At 40.7% G+C, this 22,525-nt stretch overlaps 1 protein-coding gene across 3 annotated transcripts in view; it reads right to left on the reverse strand.

Moving 5' to 3' along the window:
- Prkn (parkin RBR E3 ubiquitin protein ligase) overlaps positions 1-22,525 on the reverse strand; it is a 1,244,902-nt gene that overhangs the window by 822,144 nt on the left and 400,233 nt on the right. For all 3 annotated transcript variants that reach the window (XM_055615985.1, XM_055615986.1, XM_055615987.1), the window contains exon 3: positions 1,664-1,904. In XM_055615985.1, the coding sequence (XP_055471960.1) occupies positions 1,664-1,904 (241 nt within the window). The remainder of the gene's footprint in view (positions 1-1,663; positions 1,905-22,525) is intronic.

Consider the following 22,525-nt stretch of genomic DNA (forward strand, 5'->3'; position numbering starts at 1 on the left):
TGTGTGTGTGTGTGTGTGTGTGTGTGTGTGTGTGTGTGTGTGTGTGTTACATTGTAAGTTCAAGGTATTACTCTTAGAAGTTGGCTACGGCTCCACTATTCTTAGTCTTTTACTTCTCTTGGGAGCCATCTAGGTTGTTGTTCTCATCTTGCCAACCTCGGCCCCTTTTAATTTCAGGACCTCTTTGTCCTGGGTGTTCTCTCCTTTATGAAATGAGTTCACATTTATTTGTCATGGGGAGGATCAGTACACCTAATTTATGGGGCGATCCATTCTTCTATGTAACTACAGCTGTGAACTGTGTTGTTTTGTTCTTTTTTTTTTTTTTTTTAAGTCCTTTTACTACAAGATCATTCATGGTCTTAAAAATCAACTAAATGCTATTTGTTAATTTTAAAAAGAGGAATGTGCTATTATTTTAAGCTTCTGCCTTTCTGGCCTCAGCATCTCTTGTGCTAAGAAAGCAATCCTAGTCCAGGCCTGTGTCTTTGCAGGAGAAAAATTAAACTATTTTTGAGAGTCTAGTTGGCTTTTATCTGTATACAAGGGCAAAATCACTACTGTTTTACCATTAATTATTCATATTAGATAACAAAAGCCTAAGGAAATATATTAATATCATCAAGGTAACAAAATGATGACTGCCTGCAAGGATTTCACTCTTTGTACCCCCTCTAAACCTAATCACAAATATAATAGTTTAGATGTGGGACCCTCGGGACCTCAGCAATGGGATTACTTTCATAAAAAATGAATTCATGATTGATCACTATAGTCAAACAAAAAAATATTTCACCTGGAATATATAGGAACCCAGATAATATGGACCTCAAAATATGTTTCTGGCATGAGGATTACTTTGAGCTACTGTTAAAGAGACAGTGGCCCATTATTTCCTATTTTTAGGCTTTGAATCCCTTCTGCAATGTGAAGGTATGGTCTTCCTCTCCTCTATGAAAGGGACCAATGACATGCCTTCTACAGAAAGCTAGGTTCTTCCAGACTTGCAGCCTCCTAGGACCTTCATTTTGGATGCCCAGTCCCCAGAACAATTAGGAACATTTTTTCATGTGCTAGATATGACCAGTCTTGAGTGCCTGCCACTAGATAAGTTTGCTGAGGCAACTGCACTTATTTACCAAGGAAAATGCTTGAAATGGTAAGGAAGGCACCTTTCACACCAGTGACTATAATGACATCATGACCCAGAGCCAGATATTGCAGAAGAGGAATCAAAAATAGCTTTACCTTTTAAGACCTTTGCTATATCATTGAAAATACAGTCAAGGAAAATAGATTTAAGAGAATAAGAAATTAAAGAAAGACAAAGTGTGAGACAGGCATGTGTGCTCTAGTTGCACACTGGAATGCTAACACAGCTTTGTCACATGTTCTTACCACCCTGGCTCCTTAAAGGAGAAATAGCTCCCTTAGTGTTCATATCCCACTCATTGTCCACGTCCCTTATGTGCACTCTCTTATGGCCTGTTTTATTGTACTTACTGTTGCCCATTCTCCCCTCACTGTCTACAACTGTTTGTTGGGTTGTCCCCCTGCCCCAACATATCATGAACCAAGTATGTACAGAGTGAGGTCATCTCTCTGGAGAGTCACTTAACAAACAAAACATGTGAGCTGTCTCGAGCAGAGTCACTGCAGCTACCTGGACCTCCGGATGCTCCTGAATCACATCTGCTGTCCGTGTCCAGAATGACCGCCAGCCCGACGGAGTTTGCCGGTAGGATGTGGCCACTGAGGTCCACCCGCGTCAAGCTCCTAGGCTCCCGTATGGAGCCCCCTGAGACGCTGTGGGGTTTGTCCCCTCCAGATGCATTTGTTTCATCACATTTTGTCTGTGGTCTCTGCACTATGTGAACGATGCTCTGCTGCTCCAGGTCACAACTCTGTGTGGGGGTCAGGCAAAAACACAAGAAGAAAGATAGCATTACATGAAAGGAGAGTTCAAGTTGTCCTTGTTCTAGAGCTTGAAAAAATAGGTTAAAAACTGCTTAGGTTCAATTCCAACTAGCAGCAGTAGCATTGAATGGAAGGCAAGGTGTGTTTGGTTGACTTTGGAATACTTACTCTGGCAGTGGGGAACACAGAACTGCATGTGACAGCCAGGCAGCATGGAACTGAGGCTAGAAGTGGACATTTGAGAGGAAGTGAAACATAGAAACAGAAAACTATGGAAATATCAAAAGATGATGAAACTTAGTAGGAAAACAGGTCCTAATGCATTCATAAGTACCCTACAAGTAATACTCATTTAAGACTGAATCAACTTTCAAGTGCCTTGTCCTTAACTCACTTAATTTAAACACAGGTAACCATTTCTTCTTTATAAAAGCACTGAGTGTTATTACCAGTTACAAGGTATTTCTCTACAGAATCGTAATGACAGTAGTCATGGCAGACTGTACCCTACCCTTCCTGTCCTTGCTGCCACTAGTAAGCATGCTGCATCCCCAGTGGGGAAGCTAGTGTGAAGGCCTTGTTTGCCCTTCTGCCCACCTGTGATTAAGGTCAGTAAACATTTACAATATAGCCTAGGCCCCAAATGACACACACAGTATGTACTCACTTATAAGCGGATATTAGCCATACAGCACAGCATAACGATACTACAATGCACAAACCAAAAGAAGCTAAGTAACAAGCACTACCTGAGGGAGGGTGCTTGAATTTCACTCAGAAGGAACAATAAAATAGGCAGCAGAAGTAGTTGAAAAGACAGAACAAAATAGGAGAGGGAGTAAGGAGGGAAATGTGGGAGAGAAGAGAAAAGGTAGAGAGGAGATATGAGGAGGGGGGTGGTAGAGGGCTTGCAGAGAGAAGAGAAACTAACGGAGGGCTCAGTTCTGAGACAAGTTGGAGACACCTACAACAGGGTAGGCTCCAAGGAGGATCTGGGGTGACTCTAGCTGAGACCCCTAGTAGCAGGGATCATGGAGACTGAAGAGGCCACCTGGTGGAGGATAGGACTAGATAGGACTCCTGGTGGAGGAAGGTGGAACACCAACCACCCACAAAAACTTTGACCCAAATTTTACTCTGCCTGCAAGATGTGCAGGAATAAACATAGAGCAGAGATGGAGGGAATGTCCAACCAAACCCTGGCCCAACCTGAGATCCACCCCAAGGGAGACAGGGACCTCCTGATACTAACAAGGACACTCTTCCCTGCTTGCAGATGGGAGCCTAACATAGCTGTCTTCCAAGAGGCTGCACCCAGCAAAGGAGTGAAACAGATGTTTAGACTCACAGCTAAAGATTGGGTGGGGCACAGGGAGCCTTGTGGGAGAGCTGGGGAAGGATAGAAGGACCTAGAGTGGTCAAGAGCTTTACAAGAAGACCAATAGGGTCAGCTAACCCAGGCCCAGGGGTCCTGTGGAGACAGAAGTGCCAACCAAGGACCATGCATGGACCTGAGCTAGGGCCCCTACAAATATATACTCGACAGGCAACTTGGTCTTCTGTGGGTCCCCTACTAAGAGGAGCAGGGGCTGTTTCTAACATGGACTCTGTGGCATGCTTTTTGATTACCTCCCCCTGGTGGGGCTGCCTTGGCAGGCCACCGTGGAAGAGGATGTACTCAGTCCTGATGTGACTTGAAGTGCTGGCATGGGTTAGTGGGGTCGGCAGCTTTCCTGGGGAATAGCAGAGGAGGGAAGGAGAAAGAGAGATAGAGGGTGTATATGATTTATAGAAAAAAACACCTGTGCTCCTATTTTTTCTTTATGAACAGAAGTCATAAAATCTAGAATAAAACTTAAGAGCAGGATGTTTGCTAAGGCAAGACCTAGAGAATCCTAGGTCAAGTCCTTGTTTAGAATAATTAATAGACAGAAACAGCATTATTCTACCTTTTCTAACAGAGTTAGGGTCTGGCTCCCTTCCTAATGCCAATATCTGTGTTCATTGGCTCTGTCATTATGCGAATGATCAATGTGTATCTGCGTACAATAAAACCACATAAAAGATATAGTTCAGTCTTCCTTCTCCAGTGTCTTCTTCAAGCAATCTATTTACTGTCACTGTCAAAAACCTTTGAGAACTGGGACCTCTGTCACTCACTTCACTGCCAAGCACACTGAAGCTTGGTGTTTGCCTCCTCCAGTCACAGGTCTCTGAATCTCAGCATTCTACCTTCTTGCCCTTTTCCTGTTCTGGCCTCCATAACACTGATAAGCTCGCTCTGCTCTTAGTTTTGCTCTTAGTCTCCCCGCAATGGCTCCTACTCAGAGTCATTTCCCACTACCCTTCTTATCATCCTCTGTCCCCAAGGCCTCCCCTATCGAACCCCCATACTTCTATCAAACATTGCTTGCCAACTTCCACAGCATATCAGGACACTCATTCCAGTGCTGACTGCCATTCTATACTGATCAGGCTTCAGTCACGGCACAGATCTGTCCTCCCTGCCTTGTTATATCCAGCAAGTGTCCAGAGTGATTGATTAGGCACCAGAAATACCCTTCTCGTCTTCATTGTCCTCATACCCCCATTGCTGCTTCCTCATATTAGACTTTCATTATTACAACGATTTGGTAATTATTCCCTACATACCTGGTTTCTGCCTGTTCCAGGTTAATACATAGAAGAATCTTTGGTGTTTGCATCATACTATCATGTGGCTAGTATGTTTATTCCTTTCTCCTTTCTAGATTTTTGCCAAGTGTTTTTTATTTCCTTTACTTGTACAGGGGGACCATCCACAGACATTTCATGGCTATGGATACATAGGTGCCCACAATGCTCCTTCCTCCTCACCTACATTTTATGTTCAGCCACGTGAATAGCCCTGAACTACTGATTTCATTAGATATGATGGAACTAGGGATTGAAGATGGTTCAGCCTGGCTACTTAGGTTCTACAACAGTATTTCTAGAAGCTTTCACTCGAGCTCAGGAGCCCGAACTACACGTCATGTAGCCCGATCCCAGCCACAGAAGGGGCAAGTGCTGTCCCAAGTGCAACTGAAGATACCTTCAGGTGAAGCTAGCCAGACCCCTGGTGATGTGAGAACACAGAATTGTGGCAACTGGTCCTATGATTCTGTGTTTGCTTTTCAGAAATAAAAGCAGATGGCAACCCATTGTCCATTCCTACTGGAGCAGAAGACATACCATCACCCTTCACCTTGGAATCTGCTCTCATGCAGAATTTAGGAGCCACACAACCTATAGCCAGTGTCCCGATAAACCAACCACTAAGACCTGAGCACAATGAAGCACAGATATGTGAGAATGGAGTCTTGCAAAGAGACAGAGCAGAGTGGGAGGAGCCTCAGCACAGCCATGTCCCACACAGCCTTTCTCTCCAGGAGACACAAGGATTCACTCAGGCTTGTTCTTTTCTCCATGCTCAGAAATGAAGTTTGAGAAAACGGTGGCACCTTTCTTGTCTGAGTCCCCAAACTCTTTGTCTGCCAAGGTCTACTGATCAAAGTGTTGACAGCTTTGATTGTCAGTGTGTCTGTGTGTGTGCTGCAATGAGTACGTGGTGTGTATATATGTGTGCATGTGTGTGTACTGTATTATATGCATGGTATGTCTATGTGTGTGTATCTATGTGTGTTTATGTGAGCGTGTATTGTGTTATGTGTACATGTTTGTGACTATGTCTGTGTGTGTGCAATATAGTGTGTTTATGTGTGATGTGGTATGTGGTATGTGTATCATATTGTGTGTATATGTTGTATGTGTATTGTGTTAAGGTGTGTGTATTGTGTTCTGTGTGGGATGTGTATGTGTGTGCATGTCTACATCTCTGTATGTGTGATGTGATTTGTGTATGTGTGTGATATGAAATGTAGTCAGTGTGTGGTGTTATGTGTGTTAATATGTTGTGTAGTTGAGTATTGTGTTGGTAGATGTGTGTGGTATTGTGTGCATGATATGTTGTGTATGTATTGTGTTGGTGTGTGTGTGTGTGTGTGATTCAATCCGAAGGTAATTTAGAAATGTTTATAGTGGTAAATGGTCATAATTACATACGTATTATCTAAAGTCTCACACAGCATTTTGAGCTTCAGGATGTGGGTTTGACTGAAGAAAAGAATATTGGACAGATGAGTAAATGGATGAATAGATAAACAGTCCTGAGCCCTGTTCCTATAGTACTTCATGGAAAGCTGGCAGATGTGGAAGGAGAACAGCTCGGAAAAATCCTGGGGAAGAAATACGATAGACTTGCTTCCCATATACTTATTAGGTTCTGTTTGATGGGGCAGCTTTCTCCTGTGCTTTAGTTCTCATGTTGATAATAATGTTATCAGCATCAAAGACTGTTCTAAAGACTTGGAGAAATATAAAGAACCCAATACCCATCATCCATCAGTCTTGAAGACAGAAGGCTGTAGCCCCTGCCTAGTATATGAATGTGGCCTCAGAATTATATTTAGTTGTTCCACTTTTGTGATCTTGACAGAAAACATACAAAGAAGGCAGAGGATGCAGAAGGTATAAATGTGAAAATTCTGGCCAAATATGAGCTTTCTCTGAGCTAAAAATTATTTTTAAAAAATTCCTCTCTGTGCAAGATTCCCTGGGATGGAAGAGGAACCTGGGCATATTTTCTGGGGCAAGTCAGAGAGATAAGTGACCCTTTTCTCTCCTGTCCAGACTTCCCTGACATCCAGAAGGGTCTGCACAGGGATTTCAGTAGTTACAGTGGTATTTACAGAACATATTTCCATGTCTCTATCCATGGTTCTGAGAGCTGTAATTGCTTAATTCCTTAACTTTCTCACAGAAAACACTGTTGATCTAGAGGTCCCTTTGACAGATGGCGTGCTTGCATGTCATGCCAGCACAGCCCAGAGCCATGCTAATAGCCAATTCCATGGACAATAAGCTGAATAAAGTTCAGCTGTGTGGACATTCCAAAGCTCCAGTAATATGTAGTTCACACAGTATTCAAAAACTTCTCTGATTTCAGGGCTAGAAATTTTTGGTGGGAAAAAAACACAAGTGCAGCGATCCAATATCACTTTAAAGTCCCTCAGAATAAAAAAAAAAAAATCTTTCCCCCAAACACACTGACATTCTTGGAAGAAAAGCAAAAGAAAAACATGGCCTAGTAAACAGAAAAAAATAAATCCATTTCTTATTTTGTTTATAATAACTTTTTGTCACAAGAAGAAAGGCAGTGCATGATTGTTTTGTAAGCAAAACAAGTAGGCATCCATCTAGCTGCGTCTCTCTTATATGAGAGCTCCATTAGTGTCTCAGGCTCCCTCCAACAGGACCTTTGGTACAGTGCGACTGACTTTGGAAAAGAGGGCAGAAAGCCTGTAGGAGGCAGAGGATCACGGAGCTTGTTGTGAGATTGTATGTCCTAGGAATTATAGGAGCCACACCCATAAATTCTTATTAACATGACTGCCTATACACAAGCTGAACAAGAACACCACCAACAGACATGCTAATGTAGCAGGGGAGTGCTCACAAGGCCTCAGCCCTACTCAAAAAACTTCAGGCAGCAAAGGAATGCTGATGATGGGAGAAATAGTCTTCAAGCAGGGAAGAGCACACCAGTTGGTGATCCGATACTAAATAGTCACCACTGAAAACGTACATGTGGTAACATACAGACAGAACATGTTCTATCTATGTATTTTGGAGTATTTACTTGTGTGTATGTATGGATCTATGTGTGTACACACACACATACATGTTAATAAAAACAGGCTATTATTTTTAAAAAAGAGCAAGGAGGTACATATAAAGGGGACTGGAGGGATATAATCTAGTCAAAAACAATACTATTAAGGAGTTAAAACTGTGCTTGGGACACATACAGCTAATTGCACATCATTTATTGTGGCCACTGCTGTCCTCATATTTCTACTGTGTAGAAGATAAAGGAGCCACGAAGAAGTTTCAAATGGGCCTGAGGTCTCCCAGTCTTCAGTGTGAAAGGAGGGCGCATACAGTTTTGTTCAGCTGAGTCTCAAGCAAGAGTGGAGACCTGGGTAGGGAAGAGAGAGCTATAGTGAAAGTGGGTCTAGAAATTTCATCAGGGCCAGCGTAGGTAGAAAAAGCGCACAATTCACAGTATGCATAATTCTAGAAAAGGCAGTTCTCAGGCAGGGACAACTGACCTGAGTTCAATCTGCAGGCTTTGAGACATATAGTTGGAATCTCAATATTGGGGATGAAGAAACTGGCCCATCCCTGGGACTCAATGGCTGGCTAACCTAGCTTATTTGGTTAGTTCCAGGCCAAAAAGATACCATGTCTCCAACAAAAAGTAACAAGTGCCTGAGGAAAGACACCTGACATTGACCTCTGACCTCCACAGAGGCTGGGAACAGGCTGAGGCTATGAAGGTAGGTGTGGGCTACAACTGTTTCAAGTTTTTTTTACCAGGAAGACCTTCTTTGTGTAAATATTACCAGTCAATTCCTTCTTCTGGAAAAGTTCTTGTATTTTCCTTTAAAAATACTTTTTAAACGTGTATGTGTGGGTATAAGTGCATGTGAGAGTGAATTACATGTGTGAGTTGTGCAAGTGCATGTGCCTGAGTGTGCAGGTGGAAACCTGAGGAGAGTGTTGGTGTCTCCTCTATTATTCTCTACCTTGCTCCTTTGAGGTATGGCCTCTCCTTGCACATGAAGCTTGCATTTTTCAGCTGGATGGAAGTCAGCAAGCCCTAATGATATTTACATTTTTGTTCCCTGCAGTACTGGGGTTATAGACATCCCCAGAAATGTGTGGGTGCTGATCTCTGATCCCCCCTCTTTACTGCTGGACCATCTCTGTGGCTTCTCTTTCTGATATTGTGTCTGTGGAAGCTTCAGTGAGGATTTGTTCAGCAGTCTCAGTTTTAGCACTGGCTGAACTTGTTGACCATTCTGTAAAGCACGTAGCTACTCTCACAGACAGTTCAGTGGCAAGACATACTCTAGACGGCTTCCACTTACCACTCCTGAGTAGGCAATGAAAAGGCCAGATCTGTAAGCCTCTGTTGTCTGCCCTGAAGCCCGCCATGCTAGACATTCTGGCTAGAACCTGTGCCCCATGGCTCCCAACAAAAGCAACCAGCTAGAAAAGAAGCTCCCAACAGTTTCGTTTTTATGGGCTCACCCATCAGTCCAGATTGTGGTTCTTTCTGGATTAATGTCTGTGATCTGTGACTTAGGTCAGGCTACCTTCAGCCTCTTCTGTGCTACCCAGTATTAGCTCCCTGTGGATCTATTAACTCTATCTCATCATACAAAGTGTTTCAGAGTATTTTAGTGTAAAGCTATCACAGTCTCTATTATGCACATTTGGCCTCTAAAATCAGACCATCTCTGATTTTTATTTGAAATTTTGATTCAAATATTTTTTCTAGAAAAGCTGTATGATTAGTCAGAAGTTTGTAGTTACTTTAAACATTTTCATCTGATAATTTATTAGCCCATAATGTTATCAGATTTTAATTTTAAAAATTACTGTTCGATTAAAGAGTTCCTTCTTAGGTAATTTTGAAGGAATATTTTTAATTTATTTTTTTAGTTATTACAATTTATCCACTCTGTATCACAGTTGTAGCCCCCTCCCTTATCCATTCCCAATTCCACCCTCCCTCTCTTTTCTCTTCCCATGCCCCATCCCTAGTCCACTGATAGGGGAGGTCCTCTTCCCCTTCCATCTGACCCTAGCCTATCAGGTCTCATCAGGACTGGTTGCACTGTCTTCCTATGTGGCCTGGTAAGGCTGCTCCCCCCTGGGGGAGGCAATCAAAGAGCCAGCCACTGAGTTCATGTCAGAAGCAGTCCCTGTTCCAATTACTAGGAAACCCACTTGGAGACTGAGCTGCCATGGGCTACATCTATGCAGGGGTTCTAGGTTGTTTCCATGAATGGTCTTTGGTTGGAGTAATCAGTCTCAAAAAAGACCCCTTTGCCCAAATAGTTTGATTCTGTTGCTCTCCTTGTGGAGTTCCTGTTCCCTCCAGGTCTTTCTATCTTCTCCTTCTTTCATAAGATTCCCTGCACTCTGTCCAAAGTTTGGCTATGAGTCTCAGCACCTGCTTTAATACCCTGCTGGGTAGAGTCTTTCAGAGGCCCTCTTTGGTAGGATCCTGTCTGTTCCCTGTTTTCTCCATCTTCCAACGCCTATCCCATCCTTTCTGAATGAAGATTAAGCATCTTACCTACGGTCCTCCTTCATGAGTAGCTTCTTTAGGTATACAACTTTTAGTGTGATTATCCTATATTATGTGTCTAATATCCACTTATAAGTGAGCAGAAACCATGTTTGTCTTTCTGCTTCTGGGATACCTCACTCAGGGTGATCTTTTGTAGTTCCCACCATTTGCCCGCAAATTTCATGATTTCCTTGTTTTTAATTGCTGAGTAGTATTCCATTGTGTAAATGTACAACAATTTCTGTATCCATTCCTCAACTGAGGGATATCTGAGATGTTTCCAGATTCTGGCTATTACGAATAAAGCTGCTATAAACATGGCTGAGTAAATGTCCTTATTGTATACTTGAGCAAATTTTGGATATAGGCCTAGGAGTGGTATAGCTGGATCTTGAGGTAGCACTATTCCTAATTGTCTGAGAAAGTGCCAGATTGATTTCCAAAGTGATTGTACAAGTTTATATTCCACCAGAAATGGAGTAGGGTTCCCCTTTCTCCACATCCTCTCCAGCATGTGTTGTCACTTGAGTTTTTGACCTTAGCCATTCTGATGGGTGTAAGGTGAAATCTCAGGGTCGTTTTGATTTGCACTTCCCTGATAACTAAGGATATTGAGCATTTAAGTGTTTCTCTGCCATTCTATATTCCTCTACAGAGAATTCTCTGTTTAGCTCTGTTCCTCATTTTTTAATTGGATTACTTGATTTGTTGCTTTTCAACTTCTGAATTCTTTATATATAGTGGACATTAGCCCTCTGTCACATATAAGGTTGGTGAAGATCCTTTCCCAGTCTGTAGGCTGTCATTTTGTTCTGATGACAGTGTCCTTTGCTTTACAGAAGCTTTTTCAGTTTCATGAGGTCCCATCTATTGATTGTTACTCTTAGAGCCTATGCTGTTGGTGTTCTGTTCAGGAAGTTGTCTCCTGTGCCAATAAGCTCAAGGCTCTTCCCCACTTTTTCTTCTAATAGGTTTAGTGTGTCTGGTTTTATGTTGAGGTCTTTGATCCACTTGGACTTTAGTTTTGTGCAGTGTGATAAATATGGATCTATTTTCATTTTCTACATGTAGATATCCAGTTAGACCAGCACCATTTGTTCAAGATGTTATCTTTTTTTCCATCGTATGGTTTTGGCATCTTTGTCAAAAATCAGGTATCCATAAGTATATGGGCTTACTTCTCAGTCTTTTTATTAGATTCCATTGATCCACCAGTCTGTTTCTATGACAGTACCATGCAGTTTTTATTACTATTGCTCTATAGTACAGCTTGAGATCAGAGATGGAGATACCTCCAGAAGATCTTTAAAGGAATATTTTAAAAACATTTTCTCATTTGACTCAAAGAAAATTCTGTGAGAGAAGGGGCTATAGCTGGGATACAAAGTAAATAACCTGTGGTTAATATTAAAAAAAATTAAAGAAAGAAAATTCTGCATGATTACTCCCTTTGCTTTTTCTGAAAACTTCCAGCAGATGTTTCTGTAAGCCCATCAGAGGTTTTAATAATGTATTTGGATGCTCAAGAAAGATAAAATGGCAGTTATTTAGGATGTCACTTATGGGCATTTTTTAACGGATAAGAATAATTTTATTTTGTTCCTGGGTGCCCAGAGATTTTCAGAGGCAGGCAGAGTAACCACAAAGGATTTTTTCCCAGTGGCTCTGCGGTCTTTAACCCTGGGCTCCCTCCATAACACTCAGTGAACACTAAATACCAATTTATATTAATTGAATGAGAGGGGAAAAAAATCTCTCTCTCCAACTTTTTTTCTTCATTTTTTAACAGACTTACAAAATGGATTCTTTGTGATTTATGCTTTGAATTATTTCCTGTTTCTCATGACTGGCTTTATTATAATCAAAGAAATTACACTATATAAAGAGACTGAAAGGGTCCCTCTCTGGTTGCCAAAGGCAGGGTAACACAATTACCAGGAAAGGTCCATTATCCCCACACTAATTACCAGAGCAGGTCTGAGCCTTCTCACCCCATGTCTCCCCCATTGCAGGCCTGGACCTTTTTTCTGATGCTCATTAAGAACTAAAACAGAAGGACTTCAACAGGGTGGGGAAGGACAACACATCGATTTTGCTTCATGAGAGCTGCAGAGTAAATGGCATATGTGAGGAGAGTGAGAACTGTTAATAAATAATATTTGGGATTTGACCCTCTCCTAACTGCAAAGGATATCGATAATCAAACCTATACCCTTTAACCATGTTATGATTATGTTTTCTTAAGTATTTTAGTTGATATTCTTAAATGTGTTTAGATTCAATCCATCCCCCCATTCCTTCCTCCTAACTCCTCTGTACTCACTCCCACATTTCCTTCCCTGTGCTTGCTCATACTCTCTCACTCTCTCTCTCTCAAATTTAATACCCACTGAATCTATTTAGTGCTGTATGTCTGTGCATAGGCACAGAATCACTTCCTGGAGAATGGGTACCTTCTCAGGGTCTAGATCTCTGAAGAAAGTGATTCTCTCTCTCAGGGTAGCCATTTATTGTCAATGGATAGGGAATGGGACTTCATGGGCCTCTCCCCCATGCAGGCAGGAATTTTGGCTGACTTTATCTTATGCATGTCTTGTGCATACAGTCACAGCTATTGTAAGTTAAAATTGTGTTTTATAATGTAAACCTTTCAGAAAATGCCTGCAGAATCATTTCTTAAGTACCATTTCATTACTAGTGTAATAAATATTATAAATAAATATATGTATATAGATTTTTAAGTTAAATTAATTTCAAGTTTCCCTATGCTTTATAGAGTTACTGGGGCTAACAAATATACTTTTTCCATGAGTACTTAAGGAAATACTGGTGAATCTCATGGGCATGACTACAGTCCCAACAAGACACTAATCCTGTGTCAAAACCAAACAAACAAAAGACAGGCAAGCTGAGACAACTGATATGCTGGGTAATAATAAAATACTCTTTATATCTTGACTTCTTCTTAATGATATTTTAGCTTGCAATGACTCATCCAAGGGTGAAAGACCTAAAGTCTGTAAACTCTTTCAAATTCCCCATTTCACACTTCACCTCTCTCTCTTGTGTTCACTTTCTCCAAACTAGAGGGGGCCAAGTTATGGCCAAAGAGTTACAGCCAAGTAGATGTTACTAATTCTAGGAGGATGAAATACTTCACAGCAGTGGACCATCTCCTAACAGTAAGGGGTGGTGGGAGGGTGAAAACACCTCTGCATCCTGCTGAGGAACCAAAGGCTTAGTAGACAGCCAGGGGCCAGACAGGGAAGGTGGCAGAAACGACAGAAGGTATGGCCATTTGAAACTTTTCCTTGTAAGGAATGTTGAAGCCTTTGAGTCTCCATTTTCTGCTCTTGCTTTCTAGCCTTATGACGTGAACAATCTTCCTTCCTTATATGCTGGGGCTCCATGATGCACTGTGCTGCTACCGGCCCAAAGCAACCAGTCCAAGTGCCTATGACTGGAAGTTATGAGCTGAAATAAACTTTTCCTCCTCTTACCTTGATTTATATATGCATTTTATTACACGAGCAGGACATTGACATATACTCTCTATTCATTGCTAGAAATACTCCATTGAAACAAGATACCATCTTCTCACTTAGGCTTTTCTCATCTTTTTTTCCCCTTTCTATCATTCAACTTTCTTTAAGGATATGATGCAGTAGAATGAGCTCTACCACCCTATTCTAACAATACATTTCTCTCCAGTTGTACTTCTAACCATTGTTTTTCTGTGATGCCCAAAGTAAAGCTCATTTATCCTTATCCAAATTATAACTAAGAAAGATCAGAAGTGTTCTATGTTTGATCTGTACACTGCTATGAACTTCACCCCCTACCCAAGACTCACATGAAAAACCTTACCCCTAATGGAATGGCATTAGAAGGTAGTGTTCCCCGGGTGAGTAATGTTCTCTTGAATGGTATTGCTTTCCTTATAAGAATAGACAAAGAATGTCTACATAGGAAAGCGCTATGTAGAAGGAAAGAAGCATCTGGAAGCACGCGTTAGCTCTGCATGGGTCTTATATGTCTCAAGAACATGGCTCTAGAACTCTGAGCTATAAATGGTGTTTAAGCCACTCAGTCAGTAGATCTACTATAATACCAGAGACGAATAAGAAAGCCCAGGGTATTTGCATTTCTCTGATGGCTAATGAAGTTGAGCATTTCTTTAAGTGTTTCTCTGCCATTCGATATTCCTCTGTCGAGAATTCTCTGTTTAGCTATGTTCCCCATTTTTTAAGTGGATTACTTGGTTGCTGCTTTTCAGCTTCTTTAGTTCTTTGTATATACTGGATATTAGTCCTCTGTCAGATAAAGGGTTAGTGAAGATTCTTTCCCAATCTGTAGGCAGTCGTTTTGTTTTGATGACGGTGTCCTTTGCTTTACAGAAGCTTTTCAGTTTCATGAGGTCCCATTTATTGATTGTTGCTCTTAGAGCCTGTGCTGTTGGTGTTCTGTTCAGGAAGTTGTCTCCTGTGCCAATGAGTTCTAGGCTGTTCCCCACTTTTTCTTCTAACAGATTTAGAGTATCTGGTTTTATGTTGAGGTCTTTGATCCACTTGGACTTTACAGGAACTCAATGACTGGCTCTTTGACTTCCCCACTCCCCAAGGGAGGAGCAGTTCTGTTAGGCCACAGAGGAGGGCTTCACAGCCAGTCCTGAAGACACCTGATAAAACAGGATCAGATGAATGGGGAGGAGGTCCCCCCCATCAGTGGACTTGGAAAGGGGCAAGGTGGAGATGAGGGAGGGAGGGTGGGATTGGGAGGGAATGAGGGAGTGGGACACAGCTGGGATACAGAGTTAATAAAATGTAACTGATAAGAAAAAAAATAAAATTAAATAAAAAAAAGAAAAAGAAAAGAAAAACGTTCAACCAAAGGGGGAAAAAAAAGCCCAGGGTAAAATCCATTTATCTCAAAGTAAAAAACAAAACAAAACAAAAAACAACAACTGCCACACAATACAGGAAATGCTCAGGTCTAGTCAGTGGAGAACCAAAAAGAAAGTTTTGAGCCTTTTTCTCCCCAAAGCCTCTAAACCAGGAATTTCCATTGGAGAAGTACAAGCAAGAAACATCACTTACTCAGTTATATACACAACATAAAGCTATAAGAAAAATATACACTATCATAGGGGGTGAGAAAAAATACTCCACTTTGCATCGATTGCTGTAGCACAATGCTGGAGACCATGAAATCTATCACTGATTTTCCACAGTTCTGGAGGGTGGAAAGCCCAAAGTCAAGTGTCGGTAGCCAGCAAGGGAGTTGTTGATGTGTCATCCACTGTGAAAGGTGAATAGGAGAAGGGGACCAAGAGCAAGACTTGGAATCACAGACTCCATCTTTCTGTTGTTGGATTTAGCCTACTCATGAGCGCTGTGACCTTGTGTCCAGCACTAACATGGCTGCATGGGAGGCCAGGTGTGCAATATGAGAACTTCGGGGGAATATTAAAACCACAGACTGGGAAACATTGCCCCAAGTGTTCAAAGTCTCTCTCTTAATTAAGCATTTGTCCCACTGATGTCTCCGTGGTATAACTCACAGCTGCTCAGATCTGAGTCTTTTGCTTCCTTTGGATCCTGAGTGGAGCTGGAGTCCCTAAACAGCACTAGGCTGTGTGGGAGGAAGAAGTAAGCAAGAAACTAGCACAGACAGACATTTATATTTATTTATTTTAACAACTGACAGAGATAAACAGTTTCACTCTTTTGCTGTAAATTCCTTAAGCTCCTAGCCTTAGGTTCAAATTTCAGATATAAATACTATCCACTGTTACTTATGTCAGCTCCTCTGTCATTATCTGGATATGTTATGTCATGGGCAACAATTCTTTTTATTTTTATTTTTTTGAGTCAAATAATACAGGAAACAGCTCTCTTTTTTCACACCTATGCTCAAGAGGCTTGCTTGTGCTGCCGTCAGTCTGTAGAGAGTGGAAAGACAGGAATCACCATGGAAACACAAAATAACTTTCCACTGACCTTTGACAGAAGGTGCAGATGAAAAGCGATTAGCCTCAAACTGTGAGGCTCAGGTCATGGAATCCTGGCTAGGGAGAGCAAAGGAATAAAGCATGGACAGACACACTGACATGCGCACAGTAAAGCTGGGGTCAGGTGAGGTCTACTACCACTCCTGCTACAACCTGAATCCCTAGTGTTTTTCTCAGGTACAGCAACAGGGAGGGGTTGGCTAATCTTGGTAGGATATCTCTGTAGGTAAGTCGTCTCAGGCTATAAACATCTGGGAGGCAGATGTCTTTGCATACACTGATTAATAGTTCATAAGCACTCAGACTCCCAGGAAGATCATTGCCACCCCTATTCAGCCCGGCCCACGTGGCTAATGGCTTTGCCAAGTGTTCTGAAGTTTTAGAGGCCTTGACACCACCATACTTACGTCAAAATACATTCACTCAGGACTTGATCTGCTCCCTACAGTGGTACATGCTTCCATTCCCATTTCTGGCCATCATTAACTATCTTCTATAGTGATTTACTCAAAAGAAAGGACATGACAAGGTCATAGTACATGGGGCAGATCCCTGGGTGTCATGGTTCTCACATGCAAGCACAGTGCAGATGACAGGGCTACCTGTTGGTTTTGATAAGGGAGGTGGTTTTGATAAGGGGTAGGTAGTGTGTAAGAACTCTCAGCTTTATAAAGCTTCACTCAAAAATGACAAACACTGAAGCTGAGAGTTTATCTAATTTCTTAAGCAATCCTTTACTTCTTTTCCCGCTGTTATAAGTGTCGTCAGGGATGCAGATAAAGGAATATCTCAGCAGAGGCTCATTTGATTTTCTCTTGATATACAACAGTTGAAAGCATTTGCAACTGCCTGTTACCAGGAGGGCTGAGGCAATGGGGTAGTACTCTGTGCTCCTGCCTAACAGTAGCTGATGAAACTTCCACACGGCATGCCAGGTCCCAGATTTATAGTCACACCCTTAGTCCACAGTGGATATGTTCAAAGACCCACAACAGATGTCTGAAACCATAAATACGACACGATGTCAAACACTATATGTAACCAAATGACTAGGAAGTGATCAGTGGATGGGAGGCACAGAGCATGGATATGCCGCACAATGGGATGATATACCTCCCCGGAGGGATGGAGCAAGATGCCACAAACTTTATCAAGATTTTCAGGATTGCTTCCAACTTAAAACTTGAAAATTAGTTCTGACACTATACATTTTTAGACCATGGGCAACAGCAAGCTATTGACACCATAAAAGGGGAAATCATGATGAGGGACTACTGTTAACACACTTGCTTGCCCTACTCAGAAAGTGAATGAGTAAGGACGAACTACACGGGAGTTGGTCACAGAGGAACTTCTGTGATAAAATAACTCCATCTTAGTGGGTCAGTGATATATTAAAGAAGAAAGCTTGTTCCCTTTCTATTCCTTCCAATATGTGAGGACATAGAAAATGTCCTTTACAGAAAATAACATGATAAACCACTCTCTTGGAACTGGGGTGGAGAGGAATTTTCAACCAGCAATGTGGCTGCTATGACAAGGGATCACATCCAAAGACTTTTTAAGTCTATGTGATCTGGCTGGAAAGCACACACACTTTATACATTATGATCTGCCTGGAATAAAGACATACCCTTAGTATACATCTTTAATCCCAAATAATGAAGGTAAAGTTAGTTTTTAGAAGGAAGCAGTTATATTTGAAAGTGACATCTAATTGAGGGGCAGACACAGTGATGAATGAGAGAAAGATATGACAGAATGAGCCAGAGATAGGATATATCCAACTCTTATGAGAACAGGATAGAAAGAGAAGCTACTTAAGGGCAGCACAGAGAGAGAGAAAGAGAGAAAAAGAGAGAGAAAGAGAGAGAGAGAGAGAAGAACAGGGACTGGGAAAGAGACAGGGACAGGGAGAGAGTGTGGGAGAGGGCTTTATATGGATACTTTTATTATAAAAAGATTTTACCAGTTTTACATATTCAGGTGGGAGACAACAAGTGAGACATAGGTGAAGACAAAACAAGCCATAGAGTGAGAAGGAGCCAGAATATTAAAATATGTGGCCAGAATTAGTTTGAAGCCAGGCAGAGGAATTCAGTCAGAAGCCAAAAGAAGCCAGTTTGAGTCAATCAGCTTGAAGAGGAGTTTGGGCCATAACAGCTGAGTTGAATCAACTGGTGGGAGTTCAGAAAGAGCTAGAAAGGCTGGGGAATGACTCTCATCTTATTCCCTCATCTGAGGAAATAAAAACAACATGTTAATAGGGAGCATCCCTTACCCAACACTGACCCACTGTGCCTTTGACTCCCAATGTTAAGACTCATAAGTGGTAAATTTCTGGTTTAAGTTCTGTCCTATGATATTTTGTAACAGAAGCACAAATGAACCCAGACACTCACTTGATGTTTTTTCCAGCCCAGTTTCAAGTATTATATTTAGTATTTGAGAGTCATTTAGAGCTCATGAATACTAAATGAATCAACCAATACTACAACTCTCTGTATGGAGCTTCCATACAGAGACCAGCCTTCTATTCAGATAAAAATCGGCCTAAAAATTGCCTAAGATATGAACTAGAACATGTTTTATCTATAGGATTAGAATTCCTATATGTAGGTCCTGGCACTTTGCGTAGTTTCCTCAAGTGGTCCTATGGGACACGCTAAGAACCTGAGTAGCAGAACTACATTCAACAATCACCTCTCAGTCCTGCCCTGAGCTTACATATTTGTGAAATCCTCCATTCTGGACACAAAGACAACAATCAGTTATCATGGCTCCACCTGAAGCCTCTGATTCAACTGAGAGTAGACGGACCGACTGTGTCAGCAAACTCCAGGTCTGAAGAAAGAAGATGAACGACTAACCCAGGACCCACATCTCTTCTACTCTCATGACCACATAAGAACTCTCTGTTGACACACTGAAGCCAATTAGCACCATGAGGCTGTAAACAACAAGTTTACAGAAGTTTCCCAGAAGTGGATGGATTAAATTTTAATCTGCCAAGTCTGTATTTCTAACAGAGCCTAGCAGTTATGAAAGAATACTTCATATGGTGAGCACAGAGAGCACACAGATATGAGTTAGGAACTTACTGGTGTCAAAAGTCGAACACTTCTATCTTATGGAGAACATCTTTGAATTAGCATACAAATAGTAAGACTTGGTATGCCCAGAGGCAAGTGGTATTTATAAGCCTGGCCTGTGTTGAGTAGCTGTAGAGCAAAGCCAAGATCAGAAAACATGCTTTAGGTTAAGTGCACAGGTTTTGCTGATTTATAATCTAGCACACTGGTTCCTTCATAATACATTAAATGCGAAAGAAGAGAATTATTTAATAAATACATTTAAATTTTTAAACACTAATGTGATTATGCTTTTTAAAATGTTGGGGACAAGAAGATGAGGGAGAGAGCGTGGGATTGGGAGGGAATGAGGGAACGGGATACAGCTGGAATACAGAGTTAATAAAAATGTAACTAATAATAAAATTAAAAAATAAAATAAAAAACAAAAGATAATGTATGACTAGAACATTAAATGATATAAAATATTTTATTAAATGAAATATACCACTTAAGAAAATGTTGGGGATAAAATCTAGGACAAAGAACCTGGTAGAAAGATTTGTATAACATTCAGCTTTGGGAGTGAAAGTCTGATAAAATCTGAGCTTAAAATTAATAAGCAAAAGTGTTGAAACTATTTTGTGTAGGAATAAAAATGCCATATGAGTAAATATCCACTTCCTGCCACATATACATACATGCACACACATACATATATATAAAGAGAGAGAAAGTGTGTTTCTATTCCTGCATTTACACTTTCATACAAGCCAGTCATGTTTGCTTTCCAACAGCAACATACTGTGGGGGATGTTGTTTTTTAATTCATTGACATGATTTCAGATAAGATAAATACGCCCTTATTTGAAGAGTATATGTATAATTAAAAGTTCCCCATTTACAGTTCTGTAACTATATCAGTATGAAGAGCAGCGTTTAGCCAGACATTTCTGAGCATCTTTTAGGGTACAGGCACAGTGCTAGTTGTGAGTGAAAGAGGAACAGAAGCCATTCAAGTTGCCTTACGTCATTACCTCCACTTCTCCCATTGACCCCGATCAAATGTTTCTAAAATCCAAATGAAAAACAAACAAACAAACAAACAAACAAACAAAAAACCTAGTCCGGGAATGTAGACAGTGAAGGTGTCTAGCTCTGGAAGACACTGAACCTAATACAAAGCCCTGTGTCCCTCCTTCATAAACAAACTCAACTCACAAACCCAAAAACCAAGTCAGAAGGTGTGCGCCTAAGTGTTTCTCAATATGTATGTATAATAAGCTTTCTAGAAGCACATATGGCCATTTTCTGTACCTTGAACTTAATGAGATCTAAAACTGGCTCCAAATCAGGATGCAACAAAATCAGCCTCCATATCAATATCCATGGATTCAATCAACCATGGATTAAAATATTGGGAAAAAGGCAATTTCACCTGTACCACATATGAATACGTGTTTCCATCATCATTCCCTAAATAGTACAGCAAACACTCACACAGCATGTTCTTTGCACTGTCAGTGACAAGCAACCAAGGGAGGACTGAAAACAGAGGAGGATGTGTGCAGATACACATGAATCCCATGCCGTCTCTGAGGAACCGAGCACCCACTCACTTGGTATCTGCAGGACTTCTAGAAGCCATCCACCCCAGAAACTGAAGGACAGCTGCATGACTACATTTGTATTACAGCAGGCTTAGATAAAGCTTCTAGCTAAAACACACTGCAGCAGAAACAGGTGGGAAATTACAAGATATAGGATGAAGTTGCAAACTCTTTAAAATTGAAATTAAAGTGTTAAAATCCCATATAAATAAATAAAAGACAACATTATATATATATATATATATATATATATATATATATATATATATATATATATGGTTATTAAAATGCATAGAGATGATGAAATTTGTTCTAATGAGGTAAACACACTAGCCCTGTTCTCCTTTGCTCCAATCATAGTGGTGGCGTTTCAGGAGCTTGGCAGCATTCTCTGTTATCGCTGACCCAGGCAACCTGCACTCTGATGGGAGGACCAGGGAGCAGCAGGTACACTCCACTGACATACATTTCTGTCTTAGAGATTTGTTCTCATGACCACCACTTCCAGAGTCACCAAAAGATATGCAAACAGTGATTGGGTGTGAGAGCCATACAATAGAAGAGCACCAGGAAAACACGGATGTCCATCCTCAAGATACATAAAATCTGTTTAGAGAGGGAAAAACTTTACTAACTTGCACCTTTAATATAAAGAACAAAGGAGCTGTAGATAGGCTGTAGTTGTTTGTCAAGGGACATAAAAACTATAAAATAACAAGTAGGTGAAACAGCTCACCATGGGAAGGGGAAGAGAACAAAGCGAGGTAACAGAAGTAAGGCATATGCTTTTGTACATGTGTGTATATATATTTACATGTGCACACATATCTGTATAAGTAAGAGTATAGTTTAAAGTTTGAACCATGCAATTTTTTATTTAATCAAGAAATTAGCTAAATAAAAGGAAGGGGCATAAAATTTAAATTTAATATTATCAGAAGTAAATACCTTGACAACGCATGTTGATAATATGTATGTGTAAGTCAAACTATTTCAAATAAGGTCTAAATACAGTGTTATATTCTTTCTCTTTTGTATTTAAAAAGGGGCTGAAAGGAGCTTCATAAAGGGGCTGTCCTTTATGAAGAAATTCTGTTATTTGTAGTGTTCCAGGTGTAGGAATTCTGAACCTCTGTTTACATGTTAAGACAGAAAAAAAAAATTACTTAACACTGATATTTTTAGAAGCCAGGTTTCTCACCATAGCAGAAGGAATGGAGACAGTAAGAAACAGCTTTGTGGTGTTGGATTTCAAACTGAAGTATACCATGTACTTATGAATATTTTTAAAAACAACACCTTTCATTAGGAAAACTTCCAAGCAGCCCTCAGTACCAGGATAATGATTCCCACACACTTACTCATCAGGCTCACCAATATAAACTCAGTCTCAGTTCTCTTTTATTGATGCCACTATAGGCTTCCTATTCTATCTTGAAGCAAATTCATAGGTCATTATGCTTATTATTAATAATAACTGTTAATAAAAGAATATATGTATGTGTGTGTCCAGAAAGGTGGACTGTAAGACAGAGACAGAATACCAAAATAACATGAAAATATTACCAGGTTTTAATGTCATTAATATCTGTTCATAAATGCAGTAGGGTTTTAAGTCTATTTAAATCAAGATCCAGACAGAAGTCACATCTTATGACCGTATGAAATATATTTTATGGTCTTGTCTTTCTCG

Source organism: Psammomys obesus, unplaced genomic scaffold (genome assembly GCF_907164565.1).
Source record: "Psammomys obesus unplaced genomic scaffold, mPsaObe1.curated_primary_1811, whole genome shotgun sequence".
Classification (NCBI taxonomy): Eukaryota; Metazoa; Chordata; class Mammalia; order Rodentia; family Muridae; genus Psammomys; species Psammomys obesus.